The following is a 25,635-nucleotide window of genomic DNA, read 5'->3' on the forward strand; positions in this document are numbered from 1 at the left end:
GTCTGTGATCATTTGCTCAGATATGATCTATATTTAGAAAGATGAAATCAAGTGTATATTCATGCAGAAGAGCACCATCTTCAAAAGAAAGAAGTGACTGGGAAATTTGTGATTACCCACCATTTATCCTGGGCACTTCTATTAATGCAGTTACACACCACAGATGCAATGTAACTAAGGGAAATCTTTTTACTGCACTAAATTTGTATTGGCTGTAGATACTTGTTACTTTTCAGAGTAAGGTGTTTTTTTTTTTTTTTTTTTTTTTTTTTTATGGAAAACATTGAATCTGATGCACTGTTCTTTAAACTAGCCAACAGGATATGGAGCAATCACAGCATTTGTTAAAAATGGATCAAGGTGCCTCTAAGAGCCGTGAAAGAACCACTGCTGGTTGTTGGTTCCTCAAAGACACATGGAAACAGGAGTCAACATTCATTTCTCGAATTAAAAATAAAGACGCCACATGGAACTGAGAATAGTTTTTCAGAGTGGTGCTCAAGGAGAACCATTTCTGATCCCACCAATAAGCCTTCAGACCACGGTGCTCTGTAGAAAGATTTTTTCTTCAAAGAATTCCAAAGAACACCAAAGATGCTCGAAAGACCCATCAAAAAAAGTTATTTGGGGAACTAGAAAAAAAAAAAAAGCTGTTTTTTCCACTCAATAAAGTGGTTGAGTGTTGTTGTTTCTGTTGTGGAATTGCTGCTTGCAACGGACAGCCAGGCTTCCAGTGCTGGCTACAGCAGCAGCTGAGCTTCAAACGTCTCGCTACGGCAACACAGAGTAATGATTTAGGAGGGAGAGGAATGCCCGGTCATGTTTCCCACCGGCTAAACTGGGAAATAAAATACATTGTTTGACCCTCATGTCATTGGCGTTATTGTGATACTTTATATCATAACAAGCGCTGGAACAAGGGGATCCCCTTCACATGCCATTTTTAGTGTCTTAGCACCCCTGATCCCTTCGCCTGGGGTCAAACTCCCAGTGGGAGAGAGACAAGAACAAAAATCCAGCAGCTGTCACTTCCTCACCCTGCTCCCTCTATCTTTCAGCCCACACTCCTCTCACCCTCCACCCCACCTCCTCTCCCACGCCAAACTCTACCTCTGTCACGGCTTTCCCACCGGAGAGGAGACACAGTGATAGAGAAAGAGGCAGACAAGCAATTTCACATATAAGGACAGACCTGGAATGAGTAATCCAGGCAGGGGAAGGCACCAATTCAACAGGTAAATGTTTCCATTTTTAGACTCAGCTGCAGCCCAGAGATCCACTGGATACCTGCTACCTCTCAGCTGCTCACTGGCTACGAGTTCTCAACATTAAAGGTACAACTTTTCTGCAACTTCGCTCTCTCACAACGCTTCTCTCTCTCTCTAATGTTGGGACTGCTGCAGGCTAACAGATTTCCACCACCTTTCTTCCAGCTGCCGGCTCTTTTATCGCTCTACTGGTTGCTGTACCTGAAGCGCCCCGGCGTGGTTTCATCTCGTCAGCCCTTCAGCTCTTGCATCTGCTAGAGGCATTATGCAGAGGAGCACCCGCTCAGCCTTTCCAGCTGCTCACAACCACGCGTGAGTAGGACTCCCTCCAGCCATATTTGATTGTCAGGCACAAAAGCTTTCTTCTGTAACTACTATTGTTTTCCACAAATTGCCTTTCTTTTCTCCATTGTTTTAATGGAGAAAATATCATCTGATGGATGCACGCTTTTTCTCATGCAACTTCAAACTCATGCAGATGCATCAGCCTATGAGCTTTAATGTAATCATGTGTTTTATTGTGTATTGAAAACCCACTGACCTTGCACCAGACCTATGCTGTCCCTTTGCAGCTCATTCATGCACTGAACATAAGCAGTTTGCTGTAAAAATCTATTTTCTATATTTTAAGTGTTCCAGATGGGGAAGACTTTCACCTGAAACACTGATATTTAAATGTATTTATATGTAGTTATTTATTTTTTGGTGTTTAATTCTTGGGGGCAGCTTTTATTTATTTATTTAGTTAGTTAGTTAGTTAGTTAGTTAGTTAGTTAGTTAGTTTTTCCCACTCTGACCTCAGTCCCTTTATTTAGTCTGTACCAAATATAATTTTTTATGCAATCTTGCGTACTCCGCTGAGCTGGACAAAATTTACAACTTGGCTCGTGTTCTTTTTTTTTCCAATGGCCACAGCGATGCCAGGCTGCAACCATGTTTAGGTGCAGACCAGGGCACAAAGAAAGCACGCCAGCTTTATTTTAGACTTCATGACATGGAGGTGACTTCCAGTTTCACACAGAATATCACGGTGTCAGGTTCCAGTCCATCACCACCAGTGTTGACCAGCCCTAACCCCAAAGGCACTGTTGACACGGGTTATCCAGTTCAAAAGGGGAGATGAAATTAAAAAGAGTTCATTTCCAGTGGTGCAACTTTTGCAGAGAACAAAAAACACAGAACAATAACAACACTAAAGCTACATCCACACAAATGATAAAATCTGGTGCATTCCCATGATGATGTATGTGCAGTAAAAGACCAAAGGTAACATGTCCTCCATCACACAGGACTGGGCCCTGTGTTCAGTGTACTGTAGTCAGTGAAGCTATGACGTGATAAAATCAGGTCCTGGCTTCTCTGGTTCCAAAGCAGCTGGGATGCGCAGCTCTCATGTTGCATCAGCATATTGTAAACTGATTTACAGCTGAGCCGTAAACGCGGCAACCACTTCCGCTTTCAGCTGCATGTCCATTCTTAGCCAAGCAGTGGGACCAAGTTTCCATGGCAGGTTTAGTCTGTGGGAATGTCTAAAAGTAGTGTGACACCGCTGTCTGCCCCCAGCAACACCACACACACATACACATGCATGCGTGTACAGACACAGGTGGGGATATACAGATGTTATTCATCCACATGTTTGAATTGTACCATCAAATACGTGATCCTGTCAAAATATCTTGAATGAAATGGGTTTGTCTTCATATGCCTATTCATTCTTGTTGCCTCCTTTGACCGTTTTTCAATTGTCTACATTTGTGTGTGTGTTTGTGTTTCTGTGTTACAGGGGTAAAGCTGGGTCATTTAGTAGTTTAGAGGACCTGGGATGCCATGAGCAGCTGGATCAGAAGGACGGCCAGGACTCTGAGGACCCCAGAGAATACTGCTATGGTACGGTCGAGGCTCTCGACTCGCCCTGCTCTCTGCTGACATGTTGAGTCAGGGCAGCTGCACTTAGCCAGCTCTGCGGCTTCTGCACCGCCTCAACTCAAATAGTTATTATGTTAGAATTATGTTAGAATTGTATTTGGACAATCAAATACCAATATGGGTAGCTGTTCTGGATAAATGGGAAAATGATTTTTAAGGTCAGAATCAGGTGATGTATGATTTTGCATGAGGCACCTCCTCTTTGATCCGTCACCTTTGTGTGGAAATCTGTCTGGCAGTATGGCAAGCAGAGTAGTCATTTAGTCTGGCTTTGCCATGTAAGACTTGAACAGTGCTGCAGTCTAACCAAGACTCTTTCTGTCTCCCTCTCTCTCCCATGTAACCTTTCTTTCTGATAACACTGCCAGCATGCCACTCTGACCTCAGCCCCTCCTCCTCTTTTACCATCCCGTTTCGTAGGTCTCTGTATGTATCTCTTAAATAGCAGATAAGCTGCTGCCTGTGTGATACAGACGCCTTGACACGGTAATAAATCACACACCAGCTGATATTCATATTTAACTTTAATGGAAGTAGAGATCCGAGTCACAGATTGCCGCTGACGTCCAAGTCTCAGGCCAAAAGGGAAATGTAAATTACAAGGGGTTTATGGTATCCTCATTTGTCATTGTCCCAAAGGCAAATTTGGATGTATTACTCACCATGGATGTGTTATAGTTCAAAGGGAGCAGATAAAAAAAAAAAAAAGTGTAGAATAGAAATACTTCACATTTTTGGCTTTTAACTGAATGTTCTGTTAGGTGCATGCATAACTTGCTCAAGGACACATGGCTCTTAAACAGGGATCAAACCTGCAACCTGAATAAGGGCAAGTCTGCCCACTAAGCCGCTCTGCCGCCTCTCCAAAGCTTAATAAACAACATCGACGCAGCCAAATACATATTCCTTTTGATAGTAATAAAAGTGTCTTCATCTCCTCAGGTGGCTACCACCCTGTCCAAATAGGTGACACTTTCAACAGGAGGTACCAGGTTGTTTCCAAGCTCGGCTGGGGCTATTTCTCCACCGTCTGGCTGTGTCTAGACCTCCAGTAGGTTTGATGAAACTATAAAAAGTAACTATTTAATGATGAAAGAGGTTTGTGTTGACAACAGTTGGTGTATTTGGCTGCATCACAGCTCTGTCTAGACATTTAGATTTGTTAGAACAGCAAGTATATTCAGTAAGCACCGATTAAAAGAAACAAACATGTTAAATACGGATTTATATTAATAATTATTCTATAACCTTCATTTTATGGCTGATAAATGTACATCTTTAGGATTAGACATTGTGCCTTTGAATGTGGTTTAAAGCACATCAATAGATCAGCTGATTTAGTGTGTGTGTGTGTGTGTGTGTGTGTGTGTGTGTGTGAGCAGGCTGGCTCGGCGGGTCGCTGTGAAGGTGCTGAAGAGTGGACCCGGCTTCTCCGAGGCAGGCCAGGACGAACTGGCTCTCCTGCGATGCGTTAGTATCCTGCTGCTTGTCTCTCTTCTCTCTCACCTGTCTCACTCCTTCTGTTGTTATTTCAGCTCGTCTTTCATCACTTTGTTGTCTATCTAAGTTATGTCTGTCTCAGTTATTTAGAGGTCAAAGGGGCATTACGAAAGCTGTAACACTGGTGATGAGAAGGAATTGCAACAACAGTGACAGGCCTCTGGCCATTCCTTCTATTCCACTGAAGTCTGATGGCCTGCAATTTGGTTCTCCATGCAAGTGTCATACATCCTCCTAGTTTTAGGTGTTCTTTCCCAAAATTAATTAAGTAGATCTGGCACATCAGAAAGCACAATTTTGACACAGGACCCTATGCTGAAAAAATGTCTTGAAGAATGCACATCAACAGAAGTTTGTTTGGGATTCATTATCATTATTTATTATTCTTTGGCCCTTTAACCCAGACTCCTGTCTCTGTCCTCATCATCTTGCTTGTGTTCCTTCCTCAACCCTGCTAATTTCCATTTTCCTCAGCATGTCCTTCTAAACTCTACATGCACCCTACCACCTTTCCCTTTCTATTTCCCTCCTCATCCACCTCCTCTCCCCATCCCCCGCTTTATTTTTACCCTTCTTCTCTTTACCCCGCTCCATCAGGCCAGCGGCCCGACTTCCCGTCATCCCTCCAGTCGAAGGATTGTTCAGCTGCTGGATGAGTTCAAGCTTGTCGGGGTCAACGGGGTCCGTATCCTTTTTTAAGACCGTCCTCTCCCAAGTCCATAAACTTGACACCAAGTGTGTGTGTGCATCCAAAAACACAGAGTGAGTAGACTATTCATCTACATTTTGAGTATTGTCAGGTTAGATGTTCAGATGAGTATGTGTTGGTGTATTGAGGACAGTATTGCACAGTAGCCCAGATTGAGTCATTTTAGCCAATGGCTTGTGCATGGGCTTGCAAATGGACCTTTACCCCCAATGGTCAGATTTATGCCTCGTGCTGGAGCTGCTGGGCCCAGACCTGAGAAGCTGGCAAGTGTGTTTTGGGAATCCAGGACTGCCGCGACCTTGGGTCAAACAAATACTCACTCAGGTAAAGCATAGGTGTTTATTAGAGAAAACAACACATTTACTTGAATAATTATATGCCCAACTGCAGAATACTCGGTTCAAACAAAGAGGCTGGCATACTCGGCTCAAATAGCTGAAACAATTTGCTGCGTTACCGACGGTAAATGTTTGTGGATTCAGCTTGTTTAATATTTTACAAGGCTGGTGCGGAAACCTTGTATCAGTTTAGCCATTTACATTGTCTCTGGTGAAGAACATATCTCATCACACTAAGATGTAGTCAAGCTATTGAATCTACGTTGTAAGATGCCACAAACCAATTCTGTGAATATCAGAGGTGGCTGGGAGGTCAAAGCAAACCACAAATTCTCCACAAATTCTCAAACATTTTCCATCAAATGTAGACCGATTAAAGTTAATATTGGACCATACCTTTTTATGTCACAATTTAAATTTTGGAGCTCAGGCTGCATCATCTTTTAAATTACTTCTGTAAATGTATTTGCATTGAATTAATTTCATACCTTGTTTATTTTTGTGAATTTTATGTTGGTTTTTGACCATTGTAAAGCACTTCGTTGCAGTTTTGAAAACTTCTTCTTCTTCTTCTTCTTCTTCTTCTTCTTCTTCTTCTTCTTCTTCTTCTTCTTCTTCTTCTTCTTCACCAAGCCTTTACTCCTTCCCTTTAGCCCTGTCACCCTTACTTCCCTCTGTAGGTTCTTGAGGGCCTGGACTACCTTCACTCCCACTGTAAAATCATCCACACAGATATCAAACCAGAGAACATCCTGCTGTGTCTGGAGAAGCAGTCCCACAAACGGCCAGCAGGGGACAGCAGCTCCTCCTCTATACTGCCTGGGAAGGAGGCCAAGACCAGAGGCACAGTTGGTTTTATGCTACAGATGCTGCAGATTATTTAAGAGTGAAGTCTCAGAGCTGGACAGCCTCGATAGCTGAGCTGTACGAGTCGCCACACAGGCTCAACAAATGTGTGTACAAGGCAGATGTGCTTGGAGCCAAGTGACGCTTTCTGTTATGTAAAGTGTCTGCTCTGTGCGATAGAATGAAGAACAGCATATACTTAGGGCTTGCCAGATTTACTTATTTTTACAGTTGTTACTGATATTTTCAGACTGAAGTTAGACAATGTTTTTTGAATCAGTAGTCAATATCTTCAACTGAACATTTTCATAGCAAAACATTCCAAATAATTAGATGTGAGAGAAGTCTTAATGCCCTAAACCTCTTAATACTCAGTATATCACTACTAATAATAACAATTTCATGCCTTATTGTGTGGAATCTGATCAAAATGCAAGTTTAGAATCACTTAAGGTTAAAGTGAAGATTCACTTTTAACATTTAATAAGGCGGTTAGTTCCTTGTCCCAGTCCCGGGCGTTAAAGGTTCTGCCACTTGGTTCTTAGTCTCCTGGTTTCATACTAACTCTCCTTATCTATACAATCTATACAATCATGCATATACTTCAGCGCCATCTGTATATTGTCATGCTCATTCCATATGTATATTTTCACATCTCGTATCTCCTTTCCTTAGGTTAGCCCTTATTGTATTTTTTGAGTCTTTAGTCTTTATAGTCTCTATTGTATATTTTTAGCCTTTATTCTTTTTTTTAGTTAACTTTATTGTATGTTTCTACTGTTGCTGCTGGAACACCAGAATTTCCCTGGTTGGGATCAATAAAGTATATCTATCTATCTATCTATCTATCTATCTATCTATCTATCTATCTATCTATTTGGCACAAAAAAAGCAAAAAGGCTAGGGCTATACTCATGGGTGATGGAGATGGTTAAATGGGCTATAGCTGCATGTAAAGAGCATTATTTTTGTGACGCTGGCAAACAACCAAAACTAGAAGAAATCAGGCAACATGGAGAGGGATGGTGACGCAGACAAGGACAGGAGGATTTAGCAGGCAAGTGGAAAGTCAGGTGATAATGCTAGAAAAAGATAGCAGCTGTTGTCCCCAGACTCCAATACCTGGCGGTGCATGTGTCAGAAGCGCCCAGCCATGCGTATGAAGATTAAAGTTATCTGTGTTGCTATGAATGGAATCGCGGACGGTTCTGTTCATCATGTCCATCATATCAGACGAGGACAACACTGTCTGTCCGGTATCTGAATTTGGCATAAAAAGTCAACATTGGCAAACTGATGTATCACTCTATCCCCGATAGAGCTAGTGCAAACATATTTTTCAACCCCCCAATTTACATTTTATATTTGTACTATGAGAGGTTTCTCTATGGGATTACATTTTCTAACACATGATGTATTGTTGTCTTTCAGAGGGGGAGCGCCTGAACCCATTCAGCTGGGAGGAAGTGACAGTGAAGATAGCTGACCTGGGCAGTTCCTGCTGGGTGGTGAGTACTCAACAACTTTTACAGAACTCTCATCTTTTGCTGAATCTCTTGGTAAAATCCTGCAGTGCCACAATGTGAAAAAGGTCAATCTTGACAAGTCATTCAGTCTCATGTTTTCTCATGTTAAGCGAGAAGATCTGCCATTGGGTGAGATAATGACCCTTGTTTACAGATAATGAAAACATGACTGGTTCTGGAAAATTCTTTAAGCAAATTGATTTGCCTTGGAAAGTGGCCATATCTCACTCCACTAATTCAGCTACTTTTTATGTCCGTATATATGCTACAATGTAACGAAGCAGCCATTTTGAAATGAAATAGCAGGGTAAACACAGGTGTTTCTTACATGAATGAAGGTTCTGTTCCTTTAAGTATAGCGGTGTTTCTCTCATCTTTCTCTCATCATTAGTATAAACATTTCTGTGAGGAGATCCAAACTCGTCAGTATCGCTCTCTTGAGGTTTTACTGGGATCTGACTATGGCCCGCCTGCTGACATCTGGAGCATAGCCTGCATGGTAAGTCCAGCGCACAGGAACCACGATGACCAAAGCATAATAACAACCATATGAGTTACAGCATTGTTCCAAGTCCTCATAATTCTGTTTTAGCCTTGTCCTAGAATAATATCCTCCCTACCTTTTCCTCCTGCAAAACTGACACTGACATGCTGCCATCACACACGTCATTCTGAAACATAGCTTTCCATTTGAGACAGAACCTTGACCCAAACCACTGCATGGCTCCCCGTTGAGGATCCAACCTCCCAGCAACCACAGCTGATGCCATCCTGGAAGCTCTTAAAAATACTGTTGTGGTGTAGCGCTCCATCCATTCAGTAATGTTGTAAAGCCCATGACACACTAAGCTAATGGTTGGCCATTGGCGCTTGTCTGGCTGTCCTGGGCTGTCTGTGACCACAGAGCGCCTGTAGTCTGCACAGGGTGTCCTGCACCGTCAGACCTCTTCAACTTTCCTCAGGGTCTACCAGGCAGATTCGGTATGCTGAAGTGGCAGAAATCAGTGATCAAGCTACCAAACCAGAGAGAGTTAGCTGTGGTAAACAAACCTTCCACAAGACTTTCAGGCTGACAACACCACAGCCAGCAGACTAACTCCCAATTTCATATAACAAAACAGTTTTTAAGTGGCGTAAAAATAAAGGGCTAACGCTAGTTTGTGTCCTTATCTTTCCACAAGCCCTAGACTTTCGTTTAATTTTTTTGAAACTATTTGAGACCACCGCCCCCTCCTGGCATGGAGAATCATTTCATTCCCACTCACACAGGTGCAGAACGTGCTGCATGTTGGTAGGTGTGATGGGACTCTTACCATGTCTTGGTCGGTGCTTGTTGTTTAAAATTGGATCGGTGTGTTCCAGGCTTAGGTCAGAGTGAACAGACCTCTTCCACAGCAGCCATTTTGACATGTAATAGCAGGTAAACCTAGGTGTTATTAATGACATTAATAAAGGTCCTGTTCCATTTAGGTCTGAAAGAGACAGGTTCCTGCTGTTGTTCATGCTGGCTCACTGGAAGGACTCTGTCTAATTTAGAACAGGAATAACAGACTATTCAGCTACCACCCAGCCAATATTGTGAAAATGATTAGATGCACTGAGGGGACAGCCTGCATCAGTGCTGAGAATGTGTGTAGCCTCCATATGCTCATTTAGCTTTAAATTGAGCAAGGCAAATTCCTGCACATGCAACCGTCCATATGCTTGCTTCATGTCTGCTAATATTAACTAATTCCACCAACAAGGTGGCATTATGTAAAAATAAAATCAGATGTATTAGTTGTGTAATGATCAGTTACCAATCAGAAATGAGCCACGTCTGTTCAGCTCTGTTGAGAACTAACTGGACATTCAGACGACCAGCTACTCACAGCTGATCGTATCCATAACCTGAGGACTTTCTATGGCCAGAAGATGTGGCTACAGCACTGAAAAGCCCTCTATTGATTAAAATGACATGTCTGTGCAAGGGTAGGTTTGCAAATATGTGCTGTGTCTCAATAATAATGTGAAAATGCTTCACTAAAATCCTGTACATTCCATGACATGGGCTGAGGCATTTTGTTGAAACGGTAGAGCCTGCATGAAGAAAAGGAGAACATTTCACTTTGTTGCTTGAACTTTCTCTGCCGCAATATTTTAAACAAGCTGAGAGCCACTGCTTTTTAGGCTTGAGATCTGACTTCCCAAGGCACTGGACCACACAACCTCACCCTGTAATTTCCTGCTGTATTCATTCCCAGGCCTTTGAGTTGGTCACTGGAGATTCACTGTTTGAACCTAAAGCCGGCAAGACGTTTTCCCAGGAGGAAGGTACTGTTCAGTGCACTGAGCTGACAGAGGCGTGACAAACATTGACACAGGATTAAATGAGATTACATTGTAGCTGCATTGAGCGTCCTTTGTAGTTGCTGCTACAGTCGTGTGGTAATGTGTATATAGTGTGTGTGTGTGTGTCCATGTGTGAATTGTTTTTCTTCATCCACCCCAGATCATATAGCCCACATCATTGAGCTCCTTGGTAGAATCCCTCCGGCTATTGCATTGACGGGCAAATACTCAGCAGAGTACTTCAACCGCAGAGGTGTGTATGCAGTTTGACCCTCGCATTAATTTTTAAAGCATCTTTTTTTTTTTTTTACTTTGTTAGTAGCACTAACAGGTTTCATTTAAAAAAAAAAAAAAAATAGAGCTTCCTTACAAATTTATATATAAAATGCTTCATAAAGCAAGATGTAATTTAAAGCAAAATTGGACCTGAATAAAATGTTGGGTTGTATACTTACCTGGGTGAAAATGAGTCCTCATGGTGGTGAAACATCCTTGTTACTTGCTCCGTGCTCCCCTGGGCTGCTAATCCACTGTATTGTATTTCTGTCTCTCCGTTTACCAAAGTAGTGCAACAAAACAGCTCCCAATATAACACTGTCAGCCCATAAACAAATGTCCACACAGCAGATTATACTAATATAAAAAACAAGTTCCGGTACCCATTTTTTCCCCCATGTAATTAGTTGCCTGCAGACGAGACCTGCCGGATCTACTTTCTAATTTTCTTGTTATTTTCCTCGTTGGAAGAAAAAAGCTCTCTAATTTCTTCAAACAAAATGGGTACCAGAACTTGTTGTTATTTATATTGGTATGATATGCTTTGTTTGCATTCATTTATGTGCTAAAAATGTTAGTTTAATGTGAATTGAATGATACAAATCCAGTATTGGGGATTAGCAATCCAGGGGAGCACACAGCAGCTATTGAGGATATTTCAAATCCATGCGCACTGTCCAGTAACATTCAACCCTCTACCAAAGTTTGTTTTGTTGTAAGTCTTTGTTTGACTTTATTTTTTTGACTTATTGGAAATACTAGATAATACTGAACAGAATTATTATTATTTATTTTATTTTTTTTCCAAAAGAGGATATATTGTCATCATATTGGAATGGAACTCTTCAAATACAGTATACAGCTACCATGAATTCATTTTTAGGTGCATATTCTAAGCAAAATGGCCTTACGTAAACTCATGATTTGTGTATAGTAAAGCCTTTATACTATATTTTTATTCAGGTGACCTGTGTCGTATAAGTATGCTCAGGCCTTGGGGTCTCTTTGATGTTCTGGTGGAGAAATACCACTTCCTGTTGGAGGAGGCTTCTGTATTCTCTGACTTCCTGCTTCGCATGTTGGATTACCATCCAGAGAAGAGAGCCACTGCTGCACAGTGCCTCCTCCACCCCTGGCTGGCTTCCTGATAGCCTGATCCCGGCAGCCCTACAGCCCTTGTCCCCATCTAGTCCTCGCTGCCGGAGGATTTCAGCAGCCAGGCGTGTGTCATCACATCCTGTTTTTACTCTTTATACAACACAGGCAGGCCTGCTACTGAGCCCATGCCATTCTTTCAAAGTCCCAGAATGACAGCGAGGTGTAATTGTTTGAAAAATTTGAGCTTCTGTACCTAGAAATCTTGCACACTGGTTGTGCAGTTTGGCCCGATTTTGATTCTCTATACCAAAAGATGAGATGAGAGAGGCAAAAGATCTAATGCTGGTGAGTCTAGTTTTCTCTGGACCCAGTGCTCACTCACTGCTGTTCAGGAAACAGTTTGGATTTTGGTTTAAAACTTTGATTTGTCTCTCCCTGCGGGGTAGAGAAGTGACCATACCATACCCAACATCAAAATGTCACTCTGGCAGAAAAGGATAATCTACCACATCTTGATTAGTGGAGCACTGTCCTCTGTTGCTTTGTGATTTAGACTGATAAGATGGGTGGATTTGGATTTTTTGCTACCTAAAATCATATTATTGATAAAGTTGTGTTGTTACAAAATACAGTGGTGCTAAGTTTGCAGTAGGGGATAGTTTGAGTCTTGTTTGCAGCACCTTGCTTTAAGGCCTAGTTTAAATGAAAAGTTTGTATTGTTGCACATCACTCCATGTTCTGCCACTTAATGCTTTTCTATCTCTTTTTTGACACTGTATGAATGTTATTAATTAAATAATGTAGAAAAGTAATGGACACGCAAAATTTTGTTGCTCTAATGATTGATGATATGATTTTTTTTTTTTTTTTTACAATAAAACAAATGAAGTACACTACATGTCATGTTTCCTGGGAGTGCTTTCTAGAGTGATGCTTCTCAAGACAAGGTCCAGTGGGGGCTCCACACTGTCCCAAGGTTTGTTTCTCCAGGATCTCTTTCTCTTGTAAAAACAGAACCTTTCAACCTGGTTCTTTTAGGCTCACACTGCCCAATTTCAAGCCGACCAGGGCTTGTAACAAAACGACCTGACGACCGTGTAGTTTGCTGATCTCAGAAAGTTAGAGATTTAGGGAATTAGAGAGTCACAGCGAATCTAATTCCAGTTCCTGTAGTTTTAGATGACGGACAACGATGGTGTGCACACAAGACTGCAGACTCCTCTTGTAGTTAAGCTTCCAATGTCAAGTAATAGTTGTAAAACTATTAAAGACTTTCAAAGAAGCCTCCCCAACATTGTCAGCCCTGTAAACATATTATACCAGAATATATGAAAACATAATTAGTGAGATTCCAGAGCTCACATGATCAATTACATTAGCCTCTTTAATGCAAAATACAGCTATTTTGTTTATTTTTTCCTTTCATGCACCATATAATATACAAAATATCTCAAATCTCTAAACATTGGGAACATTTCTATACATGTTCTTAAATGCACCAAGTAATTGCATAATATTGCCGTTCTCTTCTGCAGCAAAGCCTTCAGGGTGTGAATTTCAGTTCAAATTAGATGATCACCATCAGAATGAACTCATTTTGGATCCAATAAACTGGAGGAGTGTAGAAGACGGTGCACCACCGTACACCAACATACCACTGTGTTCAATGGGAAAGGGCTCATGCTACATGAACTTTACCCACAAACCTGTGAATCATTAACAAAAACACAGCTTACAACACTTCGCTGCATGATGCACAGTCATCTGAGCAGGATTAAGCCTGTATATTTAATGGCAGCTTGACCTTTTGAAAAAACATGATACCCCGCTCCTTTCCTGCTTATGTTCAGTAAGACCTGGCACATCATATCATGATACTACTTGCCCTTATAAATATTTATGAATATTATCAAAGTTATACCATAAGCATTGGTGAACTCTCAAAATGGACCACAAGACAACATCTCAGCCAAGTTTCTCTTTTGGGTGATAGGGCTGAATAGATTCCCAAAGCAGTTTCCAGAACTGTTTCACAAAAATATATGTACAGTAAGCAGTGTGTTGATCTGTCAGTATTTACTGTACATATTTAATATCTTTTCAGAGTAATGCGCCTGATCTCCTGATCTCCTCTATCATCCTATCCAGCTGTAGGCTCGGCACTCCGCCAAAGGGTTTTCCTTGTAAACCACCACGTAACCACACTCTGTCCTCAGGCGGCGGCACTTCTTGGGCCAGGAGGTGGGCTTCATTGGTCTGGATGGAAGGACAAGATACAGGGCTTCAGGTTAGAGGGACTGATTATTGAGAAGAGAAGAGAAGAGAAGAGAAGAGAAGAGAAGAGAAGAGAAGAGGTGGAAGCAGTGTGATCTTGAAGATAAAAGCTCAATTGGTTTTTTGAAGCATGCTGGTTTGGTGGATGTGTATTCCAGCTATGCATGTCTCCATGAGAATGGATGTTTTACGATGTTTTCTGTCCATGGCCAAGCCATTACTGAATTGGATTGAACTGAATCTACTCACGCAAAGCAGAAGAAGCCAAACTCATGACAGAAGCACTTGTCACACCCTCTCCGGAAAGTGTCTCCTGGCTTGTAATACTTGTCTTTATATGAGCAGATGCCTGTGGAAGAAACAAGCACCCAAATGACAGTGTGAATACACTGGCATGTCTAGCTATTTGTGCACTATTTCCTTTCCTTTCCTCTAGCTGATCTTCTGGGCACAAATCTGCTTATTTTACAGCAGGGATGTTAAATCAAATGTACCTCCAATTTTCAGAGACTATAAATGTCTCTTCTTGCGCCAGAACACATAAAACTACTGTATAAGGGCATCACATCTAACACCAAATGTAGTTTCCACAGCGAGTTTTCTGTTTCTCTCCCTTTTTACTGTCGAAATTCACACTTCCCTTGGTGTAGCTGGTGTCCTCCCATCCCTGCGAGGTACGGGAACTAGCCTCGTAGGGCACGGCTGCCAATTGGAGAAGGTTATCTATAGGAACACACTGATCTGCTTTGAAGAGCCCCAGGGGGCTAGTGCAAGGTCAGATCTCTCTGGGAACCTGTCCCAGGTCAGGGAGGGTGAGGGTGGTTTAATGGCTGCAGGTACAATAAGTCACCGTGCAAGTGTTGATTTACGACAGGGTGTTCAAATGTGACCTGCACAGTTTAGAATAAGCATGCCGTCGGCCTGTGTATGTTAATGAGATGACCTTTGAATGACTGAATTAACACAAATAACCCTGTGTGTTGGAGTAGCGTGTGGGGATCTTTTAGTGTGTATATGTAAGTATGTGTGTGTGTGTTTGAGAGACAAAGAGAAATAGCTCTTACCTCTTAAGTGGTATATTGAGGCTTCTGAGCATCCATTGCTCAACAGAAGGATAAGAGAGAAGCAAACAGCGAACACCAGTGATCGTGACCACCACTGAACATTACTCCCTGCATACAGCATCACTGTGCACTGTCTACCTCCCTCCACAGTGGAAAGCAATGGGAAACAAATGATTGATTCTTTAAAAATCTATATACAATACTGGCATGTATTCTTTCCACCTTCCAACAGCTAAACCAGTCACCTGCAGCCTGATGTTCTAGTTTAACTGTCTGTCCCTAGCTGTGAGGCAGCTCCAGCAGTGCTAATAGCAAGAGAATGTCCAGTAAACTCCAGTAAAGTGACGATCTAGTAGTCACAGGCTGTATTTATAGTCACACATCTTTACTGGGCAGAGGGAAAAGGCATTTCATTTCACCAAATGTTTAGTTCCCTCAGCTAATGCCAGCCTTCCCCCCTCCACCTTTTGTTTCAGAGCGAGGTTTGTTTGGATTTTGGCTGTGTATCCATGCGTCCCTAAATATTACCCTTGGCCATTGCCCGGTGCGTATGGCCGTGTGGGTGATAGGATGAGTCCAGGCCTCATAATGTCACTCAGTTCATTTAGCTGTGGCTCCTGTCATGCCCTTGATGGCCAAGTGGAGATATTCAGGTAGGTGTATTTTTCATTTCATGTATTTTTCTTCTTTTTCATTTTTCATTTTAAAGGATAGATTTGGTATTTTTCAACCTCGGCTACGGTGACAAGACATCCTGGGACTGTCCTGGGATGCCCAGAGTCCCGACAAATTTTTGTAAAAAAATAAAATGTCCTGGTTTTCAACCCTCACGACCAAACTGTCCTGGTTTTTTGCTATTTACGCCTGCAGCTTGAGATGAACATACACATATTAGATTAAAAATAAGGATCAGTGTTTTCCGCTGAATCTAATGGTACCAGACTTGAAGTGACCTTGATGCTACAACCCTTGGCAACATCATGTTCAACACAGATTTGCTGTCAGATCCCCACAGAAGACATCTTCCTCTACATGCACTTTCTAGGTGTCTTCACGCCCGTATTTTTATACAAACATAGACATGTTATCATCAAAACTGTTCTGCATGTTCTGCTGAATCTAAGGATGCCAGGGTCAAAACAGTTGCAAAAATAGCTGGCAGATAATGTGTCACAGTCAGCTTCATTTAGCTTTATTTATCAATTTTAAACGATCAGTTTACTGTGCACGGTGTTTAAAGGTGCATTCAGCAGGTGTGCTGATATAATTGTCCGCCATCCTGATGAAAATGGGTTTGTAAATGTGCAGTACACCTATGGGTACCAGGTTTGGTACCCACAGCAAGCTTCAGTGAAAAGAAACTTCCCTCCTCGCTGTGACGTTTTACCAGCCGTCGTCATTTTCAGCTCTCAAAAACCACTTTGAATCTTTCTGAAAACAGGAAACTCAGCATAGCTGTATCTGTCTAATTTTAATTTTAAGTTTAATTTTTGTATTCATTTAGAGCAACTTTTGAACAACTGGACTACTTTTCATTACTGTGTGGAACTTCTTTTTGCAAAGACCAAAGAACAGGCCGAACATTCGTATCCTTCCACACAGAGAGCACCTCAGGTTAGCTAGCGTAAGTTAGCTGAGTTAGCGGCAAAACAATGCGACAATACAATGTAATGTCTTATCATAAAAACAAAATATGAACTTTTAGAAAGCCTGTTTCAAAAGCATACAGTTTCAAGGTGTATTTTGAGTTTCCCATTTTAAAAAAAGTCCATTTATAATGTTTTTAAAAGGGCAAAAAACGGGTGCCTTGTTGGCTTGTGTTACAGGCTAACAAGAGGCTGCAGGAGAGTGTTGAGTTTCTAAAAGCTAGCAGTGAGACTGTGACATGTCTGGTTAAAAATGATGGTATTCAAAATTTTAATATTATTTGGGTGGAAAAAATTCTGAGCCTATCCTTTAATTTGTCTTGCGTAACTGCTAACATCATCATAGTATAATTCTTTACATTAGTTAACATAGTCTCCTGTATATAGAAATGGCCTTAAATCACAAAAATACACACACACACACACACACACACACACACACACACACACACACACATACACAGGGGCGCCGTATATGGGAGAAAAGTTAGGACAATTCCAAGGGCCCTTGCCTGACAGGGGCCCCAAAAAATAGATAAAAACTAATATAAAATTATTAAACCATCATCGAGTAAATATATATATATATATATATATATATATATATATATATATATATATATATATGTATATGTACACACACACACACACACACACACATAACATAATACACATATATACATAAATAATGGGTACCTCAAAATCCATAATTCATCTATTCCTGAAAACTCAATTGTTTGAAATGCAAGGATTTTGCAGTCATCTGATATTCAGGCATAACAAGGCACAAAGAGAGCATCACAATTTCCACGGGACATTTTGTGCTTTTAACTGTTTACAATTCCTGCAGCACATATAGCATGAAAAAGCTATGAAGCACAGCATAACAGGAGTGCTGTAGTGCGGGGGAAATATGATGTATCTTTTATCGCTAGATCCTCTGCCCATGTAGTCCCACATCTGTTCCAAATCCCTCAAGTATGTCAAGGCAAGGTTAGGAATGCATGGGATGTTAGTGTGTGCATGTGTGTAGATGGTGTGATATTATGCTTAAGGTACGGTGCAGGCCAGGCCATTGCTGTGCTGTGGATGAATGCTCACTGTCAAGCCTGCCTGGTGAGATGCGATTAAGGTGAATAATCCACATTTATTCACACTGACTGGTTGTGGTCGATGTACCATATGTTGTTTCATGCATGTGTTCACATAAATTCATACATACATATATGAACACACACACACACACACACACGCTGGGGCTGATCTCATTGTAGGTCTGACAAACCACATAATAGTTTGTGGCCAATCTCTTCCTTCCTGACAGCCTCTTGCCAATAACCAGCTAGTACACCACGCTCTGACAGAAGAGAAAACAAACTGGACATCAAGGCTTTGGCAGGAAGTGGCGGTGGCCCTGAAACAACCTGCACCTCCTCCACACCCTCCAACCCCCTCACATGCACAGGAACACTGTGAACCTTTGGAGCTAGCAACACCCCGCTCAAAATAGATAAATATAGCAGACATAAACTGCAGCTCTCTTCTTTTTATGTATGCAATACTACAGAGGGTTTTTAGGTGACATCACTGTCCGGTGGCCATATTGGAGGGTTTTCAGCTCTGTCAACGGCTAATTTTGTTGCCAACTTGAACTTTGTTGCTCTGTTGCTAAGTTGAATTTGAGAACTGATTATTTCATCGATACGTCTAATTTATTTTAGTTTATGTCCGTTTGTTAGACAGTTAATTATAGGCTTTGTCTCAATAATAGTAGGTGTATTTATGTAACATTAGGAAGTTGCAATTTTCAAATTATAGTACTGTCTAATTTGGTTAGGGTACACTGGTGTCATCCTTTTAAGATTATTTTAGATTATTTTTCAAAGCATACAGTGGTTCATATGTTGTGGAAATATCACAACATAAGATGAACAAAACTTGCCCAGCATAATGTGAAGTCTCATGTGTTTGCATACCACTGTAGTGTGCCTATTCAAAGTTAAGCTCAACAGTGGATAAACTGACTGCTTGTGCAGTATCTACTGTATCCAAAAAAAAATACATGGCCCTATTTTTCTTTATAACAGTTAGTACACAGTTAGCTAGCAGATTTTGTATCATTTTATATCACTTCCAGCTTTGAGTTGAGTTCAGTTTCAGAGCATCAGCGAGGGGAGCAGACCGCCACAATGCAACATCTAGCCTCCAGAAACTGCATGTGTGAGCAGCTCCTCTTGTGCCGATATTCAATGCTGAGTTTATGTTTTTGAATCATGTTATATTTTTGAATAAGTATCACAGTTTTTGGCACAAATGCCTTTGTCGGGGTGATGATTGGATATAAGCAGGGTTATTTTTAGCTCACTAGCTGGCATAACAAGAAACTGTCTAGATGAACTGACCTAACTCTTGTCAGCCTACAAGTAATTTTGATTTGTAGTTGCAGTGACTTAAATTTGAAATCAAATCAGCCATATCATTCACTTCCACACCAGGCAGCCACTTTACTAACTGACTGCTAATAGTTCTCTCCTTTTGTAATGCCCTGGACAATCGAACAGCGGAGTTGCAGTTTGGAGGCATGCATACTTCCACCATAGCGAAATGTGTCAACAAATGGCTGACAATCACACGGTGTGGTAGGTAGAAGGCTTGGTGAGGCAGACTGTGGTAGGTATGGCTGTAAACAAGCGAGTGAGGCTGTGCTGCTGTAACAGTGTAGGTCAGCAGAGGAGGACCACACAGACGAGCAAACCACGATGATCCCAGTGTTATGACAAGGTGGATCCATAAGGCAGCAGCTTCTATTGGCCTCCACTCTTTTCCCTCTCTAACCTACAGCAGCATAACAGAAACCTGCTGGGTCAGCACCTGTTGCTGTGAAACTGGAAGTTGTGGACATGCCTGTGCCAGTGCCCTGTCAGCACCATCCAAATAAAGCACGACACCTTTATAGTGTGTGGCACTGTAAGTTTTCTGAGGTGAAACTTCTGAGGCACCTAAGAGTAGTATTTTCTAGTTGTGCCTGTCCTGCTGTGCATTCTCAGATGCCGGTGGTTGTTGCCTGATGGTGTGGTGATTTTGCCAGACCAGCCATGTTTCACTTTCAGGAAAGAAGACCACACAGAGAATCTGCTCAGCGGTGACTTAACAGCATTGATGGTACTTTGCTCCTATGACAAGCTGTGTTCTGTAGTGCCACCCTGTTAGTGGGCATCTGTGTGCATCGGACCTGATCATGGTAGCTGGCACTTCTTTCAGGTGCTAATGTGATATGCAGAAAAAGAAAAAAGGATCAGAGCGCTACTGGAATCCCCTTCACTGGTGCTCATGGAATATTTGGGGGAAGTAATGAAAAAGGAAAAAAAGAAATCCAGGCACTCAAGTGAATTAATAGGTTAAAAGGCCTTTAATTAATAGGGCTTATACATTAAAACCACCGACATGTTTCGGCCATGCGGCCTTTCTCAGGGTGTTTGGCATCAAGAATGGGAAGACAAAAGGAGTAATGTGATATGTTTGGTTGTTATGGCACACGTCATATTTGAGTTAAGTTGCTCACTCAACATATGACCACATAGGTAATTTGTTGCTACCCTCAAATATGACCCACAGGAGCAGTTACTAAATTAGGGCCCCCACTGGCTGCAGGAGATATCCATATGGTGCTGTGCGCAGGTGTCAGTTTAGGCACCAGCAATACTTAAAAAATAATGAAAATAATGGAATTCTTCAATAATGTGTAATGCGTATTTTTCCAATAATTCAGTGTGTTGTGTTATAACATCACACTGTCACTAAATTGCATTAGTGTGTGAACACGGGTATTCTCTCAAAAAGTCGCTTGTTGTTTGTTGTTTTGAAGAATATAGTTACCAAGGCTGTCTGAAAACTCACTAAGTCCAGTGACAAAGTCATTAGAGTCAACACTGGTCCAGGCATGACCAGCAGCTTCTCTCCCCGCCTCCTTCTCCATGCCTGTTCTCATGGTCACTGTGGGGACATGCAAGTATGTATTTCTACCCACTGAGGAGGAGGCACAGGGTTACTCGATGCCCTCCATCGAGTGGCAGCACTCACCTGCTAAGGTGTCCCTTTGTTATGCCAGGAGGACAGACACTCAGGAGGCACAGAGAGGGATGAGTGAAAGGGAAGGATAGCGATGACTTGATGATGGAAGTATTCGATGATCAGTATGTCGGACATTCATTCAGGAATCCAGGAATAGAGCTGATCCAGCACATAATTTAAAGGTAATCTACAAGGATTACTGGATCTTTAATCCCCCCTCCACTTCCTTAATAATCTCCCATACTCCATGTGATTCCAAGTTCATTCCAAGAGTTCATTAACCCTTTTGTCTCAGCAGAGGATGACTTGGACTCTCACTCTCGCTCTCACCATCGGCCTTGGAGATGAGTGTCTCAGAGCTGCAGAAAGAGCCGCCCGTCCGCTTGTAAATCTCAGCCCGTGCGGCAAAGCGGGACAGGATGCTCTGGCTGTGCTGCTAATTACTTAAATTGTCCTGTTACAGCTAGAATTTATTACATAAATGATGGATATGGGCATCAGGAAGCCTTCTAGGTGTGAAAATCAAATGTATTTTTGAAATACACAACATAATACTGCATGTATACACAGCATTTTCACAGAGTGTACTGGTTATATTCTTTGCCTTTAAACCTAATCATTGCTTGCTTGCTTTCTCAAATGACTGATTGATTAATTGATCGGTTGGTTGGTTTTTGGATGGATGGATGATGGATGAATGAATGGATGGATGGATTGAGTGTCTTAAATCACTGGCATCTTTTTGAATGTAAAATATCTTTATTCGACCTTCTCAAAATGTGTTTCAATAACAGAAATTGTCATCATGGTGAGTTGGAATACTATTCACAAACAGGAATTAATTTTCAAATCAAAATCAGCATGTCATAATCCATGAAAAGCAACAGGCTCTTTCAGTCTCTGTCCACTTGTCCACTATCAAGCAACTTTAGAAATAGACTTTATACATTTTTGGGTGTTGAGGTTTCACCAAGCAGTCATCCATTAGTGAGTCAAAACTGATTCTGAGATGTTAAAGTCTGATGTGACAGAGCAACAATCATCATACTTCTCAATCAAAATACATTGAAAGTAAACCAGAACAGAAAGGAAAGGTTCTTTAGTAACACATAAAACAAAGATCTCATCAGAAGTACTTGACAAATATCAGTATATCATTCTTTTGTTATACAAAACAAAAACAGCTTATTATTTTCTTTTTTCATGTTGACACATGATAGTTGATGTTTTGGCAACATTAGAATTTTAGATGTTAACAAAAAGTCAACTATTATTCTAACATAAATCACTGGACATTATTCATCCTGGCCCCGCCCCTCCCCACCCCTAATGTCGTTTCTCTATACATGATATTGCATGATAAAAACTATGATGAAATCATTGACAACTGAATGACATTTACAAAGTCAACAAACATTTGTTTGCCACTAGAGATTTGAAATGACTTCTCAACGACTCTGTATCAGTTTATTAGCTTTTGATTCATCCTCTTCTCTTTGTACAATTCTGTGATTCAAGGTTGGGGTGAATTCAGCTTCAGTGTGTTTGTGAATGACGATAATTGCAAATTCAAGAAAATCAATGGATTTTTTTTTTCTAAACATGAAAACCTCCCAAAAGCATATTGAATCCACAGTATACTTAAATAATTGGGAATAAATACTCTATTGTGGACAAATGGATTTGAACTTCAGCTTGAAACTGAATTGAGCTCAACCCTGCAGGAACACCCATCTTGATTCAGAGCTCAGTCGGAGTATGTAGTCTTTAGTAAAAACACTACAGTGTCACTACTTGTTTTGCTGGTTCTGCACCACATCTGAATTAAATCAAGAGTTCTTAGAGGCACCTGGAGTGGTACAAATATGTGCTCATCAGGGTTAAGGTATTGTCAGTTCATTGTTAAGGTATTATTCAGTTCATCGTCAAGTCCTCAGGAACAGAGTACCCGGAAAGGAGACCAGACCAATGATCACACAGGTAATGATGCTTGGAAGCCTGACGTAACCAGATAGGCCTTAGGGTTTTCCTTTGTTTTCTTTGATACCCTTTGTGGATTTGTCGTAAAATATGTCCTGGGCCCAATATAGTATTCCCAAATGAAAGGTGCATACTATAGGATCGCTGTAGACATCCAAATCACAAAATGTGAGAGACATTACGGCCTTTTTTTTTTTTTTTTTTTTTTTTTTTTTTTTTTTTTTTTCAAACTTTAGATATAAAAACTGACCGTGCTGGCGTCTCAGCAGGTGCACTGATTTCCTCAAATTCTCTTGCAGATATCAAAAGCAAAAACATATTTCTTTCAATACCAAATGTATGAGGTCTGTAGATATCCTTTCCCTTGTGTTGTTTTTTTTTTTATCACATTTTTTCAAATGCTTGTACAGTTAATTCAAAGTCAAAGAAGCTTTTCTTGAATGAGAGCCCAGCGCTCCTACCCTATGGTGGTTGATAGCTGCAGGCCCAGGGCACATTTTTAAACAACATCTGTGCAGAGCCTGCATGGAGGGACAGCATCATTAGCTTCAGCATAAGGGCTGTTTTATATTGTCTTAAAGGCCCAATTTGGAAGCCGAGAACAGCACAACTCTTCGCCTCCGAGTCCAGATTTGTCAAAGCGTAACTCGACACACTGTAGAGCTGACGTGTCATTTGAGCTATGACCACATCAAGTAAAAAATCTTGCGATAGTTCAAATGTCCGCCTCTGGAATTCATGCAAGACTTATTGTTCTGTCATTTCCAGAATGAGCCTTTAATACAGTACCATATACACAGCTTCCTGAGAGTTAGCTAGCTACCGTTCTAAAAAACATACTGCACATCTAGCTATCTGCTCATGTTATATATAGTGTAGGGATGCACCAATACCCAGACTTGTTTAGAAATCAGGCAGATACCAGGCTAAAATGTGGCATCATAGCAGAGAATTTACAAAAACCCATTATTAAGACCCATGTGTAACTTGTAACGTAAAATACTTGATGTTCTGCCTTTATTACACAAGAAACCTGTTACATCTCTCTAATGGAGAAATATGGATCGTGTTTCAATTTCACAGCAATCCCAAACTTGTGGTCGACATTCTGTGAAAGTAATGGATCAGGCCAGCATTTGGTATTGTCTGATATTTCAATTTTAGTGCTTGGAATTGTCAACGGTGGAAAAGAGTTATCAGTGCATCCCTAATACAGCGTAACATGGATTATGTTTAAATATGATATAATGGAGTATAATCAGTCCCTCTCTAGACATAATCTCTACATATTTACTAGCGATTGTACTTTGATAAGCTGCTCTCTGCAGATGTCAGAGACTTACAGATGATCACCTTGTGTAGTAAACCTGGGCTGAATTGCTCTCTGAAATGGATTAAATCACTTCTCTGCATATGAATGATCTTGCCTGCTGCACTGGACCAGTTTGGATTTCCCCAAATGGGCATAGCTCTCCAATTCCTCATACAAAACAATTGCGTAGCACGTCCATTACACAACAAATTTTATTCTGATGATTACTAGACCCAGGTTTGGTGCGTTAGGCGGTTAAGTGCTGCTCTGAGAGGGATAAGGGCCCCGTGGTGCTCTGGAATACAACAGCCTACTACAACTCTTTCATCAGTGCCACAGATGCTGTGATAATCAATGTCAGTGATGTCAAAATGCCAAATGTAACTGGTTATAGTAATGATTTCCGAGAGGGCGTTTCTAACCGTGCTCATGGGTAATAGAATGATGCAGCGGCGGCAATATCCATGTACCTACAATCAGAGTTAAGAATGCCCACGCTGGTATTATGGATTTTATAGAGGTTACCAGTGTGTGCTAAATGAAAACTTTTTCTTCCAAGTTGTACACATCAATATGAATAAAAAAAAAAAAAAAACAGGACGAATAAGAAAGATCGCTAACTAGCTCCCTGGTTACACAAGAGTTGTCAAAGCAACTCACAAAGCGTGGCAAACCAATTGCGTCTTTCAGCCAGTCAGGTTGCGTGGTTGAAACGACTTGTGTAAATTGCAATATTGTTGATGCACGGGTGCAACAATGGTCACTGTCATAAATATTTCAATCACAATGTCATGGATGTTACAACAACAACCGATGACACTGATGTCATTGCTCAAGTGCTACATTAAGTTTCATTGACCTTGGAGTGTGTCAGTAATCTTGCAAAGACAACCATGTGCCTGGCGTCACAGCCACGTCTCAGTAACAACATTTGCTTGTCACTGATGCTACATTAAGAATAATTTTTCACTGATGTAACTCTAATAGCATAGAAGTTCTATCTAGCATGGTTGCAAAGATTTATTGGTATCACATCAAGTCACAGTACTCAGGTGACTAATATCCATGATATAGAGGCAACATTTTGAAGCAATGTGACTGGGCAGTAACAGTATTCTTTCATGGACACTTTTCATCCTTTTTGCCCATTGGATGATCCGCCATGATTTAGTCTCACTCACCAACTGCTGACCCTATATCAACGATGCTTATTCCCATCGCCTGAACAAGGCATTTAGGTGACTTCACCTTAAGAACGATGCAGCACGTGGGGCTTCCCTCTGAGAGAGGACCAATCCTTAAAGCCATATACACGCAGCCTTAAGACATCTGTTGAGCAAACCGCTCGCAGCATGCTGGACCAATAAACAAAAGTAAACTACACACTAGAAGAGGGGAGTCAACTGGTTTGCAAGCAATTGCAAGTGTTTCACTTTTAAAAGTGAACTCTGGCACAAGTCATGATTT

At 41.2% G+C, this 25,635-nt stretch overlaps 1 protein-coding gene across 1 annotated transcript; it reads left to right on the forward strand.

The window, feature by feature from the left end:
• Positions 1 to 2,539: 2,539 nt before the first annotated feature.
• Positions 2,540 to 11,871, forward strand: LOC115361461 (SRSF protein kinase 2). The gene is made up of 12 exons (XM_030054831.1): positions 2,540 to 2,577; positions 3,055 to 3,158; positions 4,140 to 4,248; positions 4,580 to 4,667; positions 5,295 to 5,382; positions 5,624 to 5,730; positions 6,425 to 6,587; positions 8,022 to 8,098; positions 8,508 to 8,615; positions 10,360 to 10,429; positions 10,608 to 10,700; positions 11,687 to 11,871. The coding sequence occupies exons 1-12, from the start codon at positions 2,540 to 2,542 to the stop codon at positions 11,869 to 11,871; spliced, it is 1,230 nt and encodes a 409-aa protein (XP_029910691.1).
• The last annotated feature ends 13,764 nt before the right edge of the window (positions 11,872 to 25,635 follow it).

This window comes from Myripristis murdjan, chromosome 7 (assembly GCF_902150065.1).
Source record: "Myripristis murdjan chromosome 7, fMyrMur1.1, whole genome shotgun sequence".
NCBI lineage: Eukaryota > Metazoa > Chordata > Actinopteri > Holocentriformes > Holocentridae > Myripristis > Myripristis murdjan.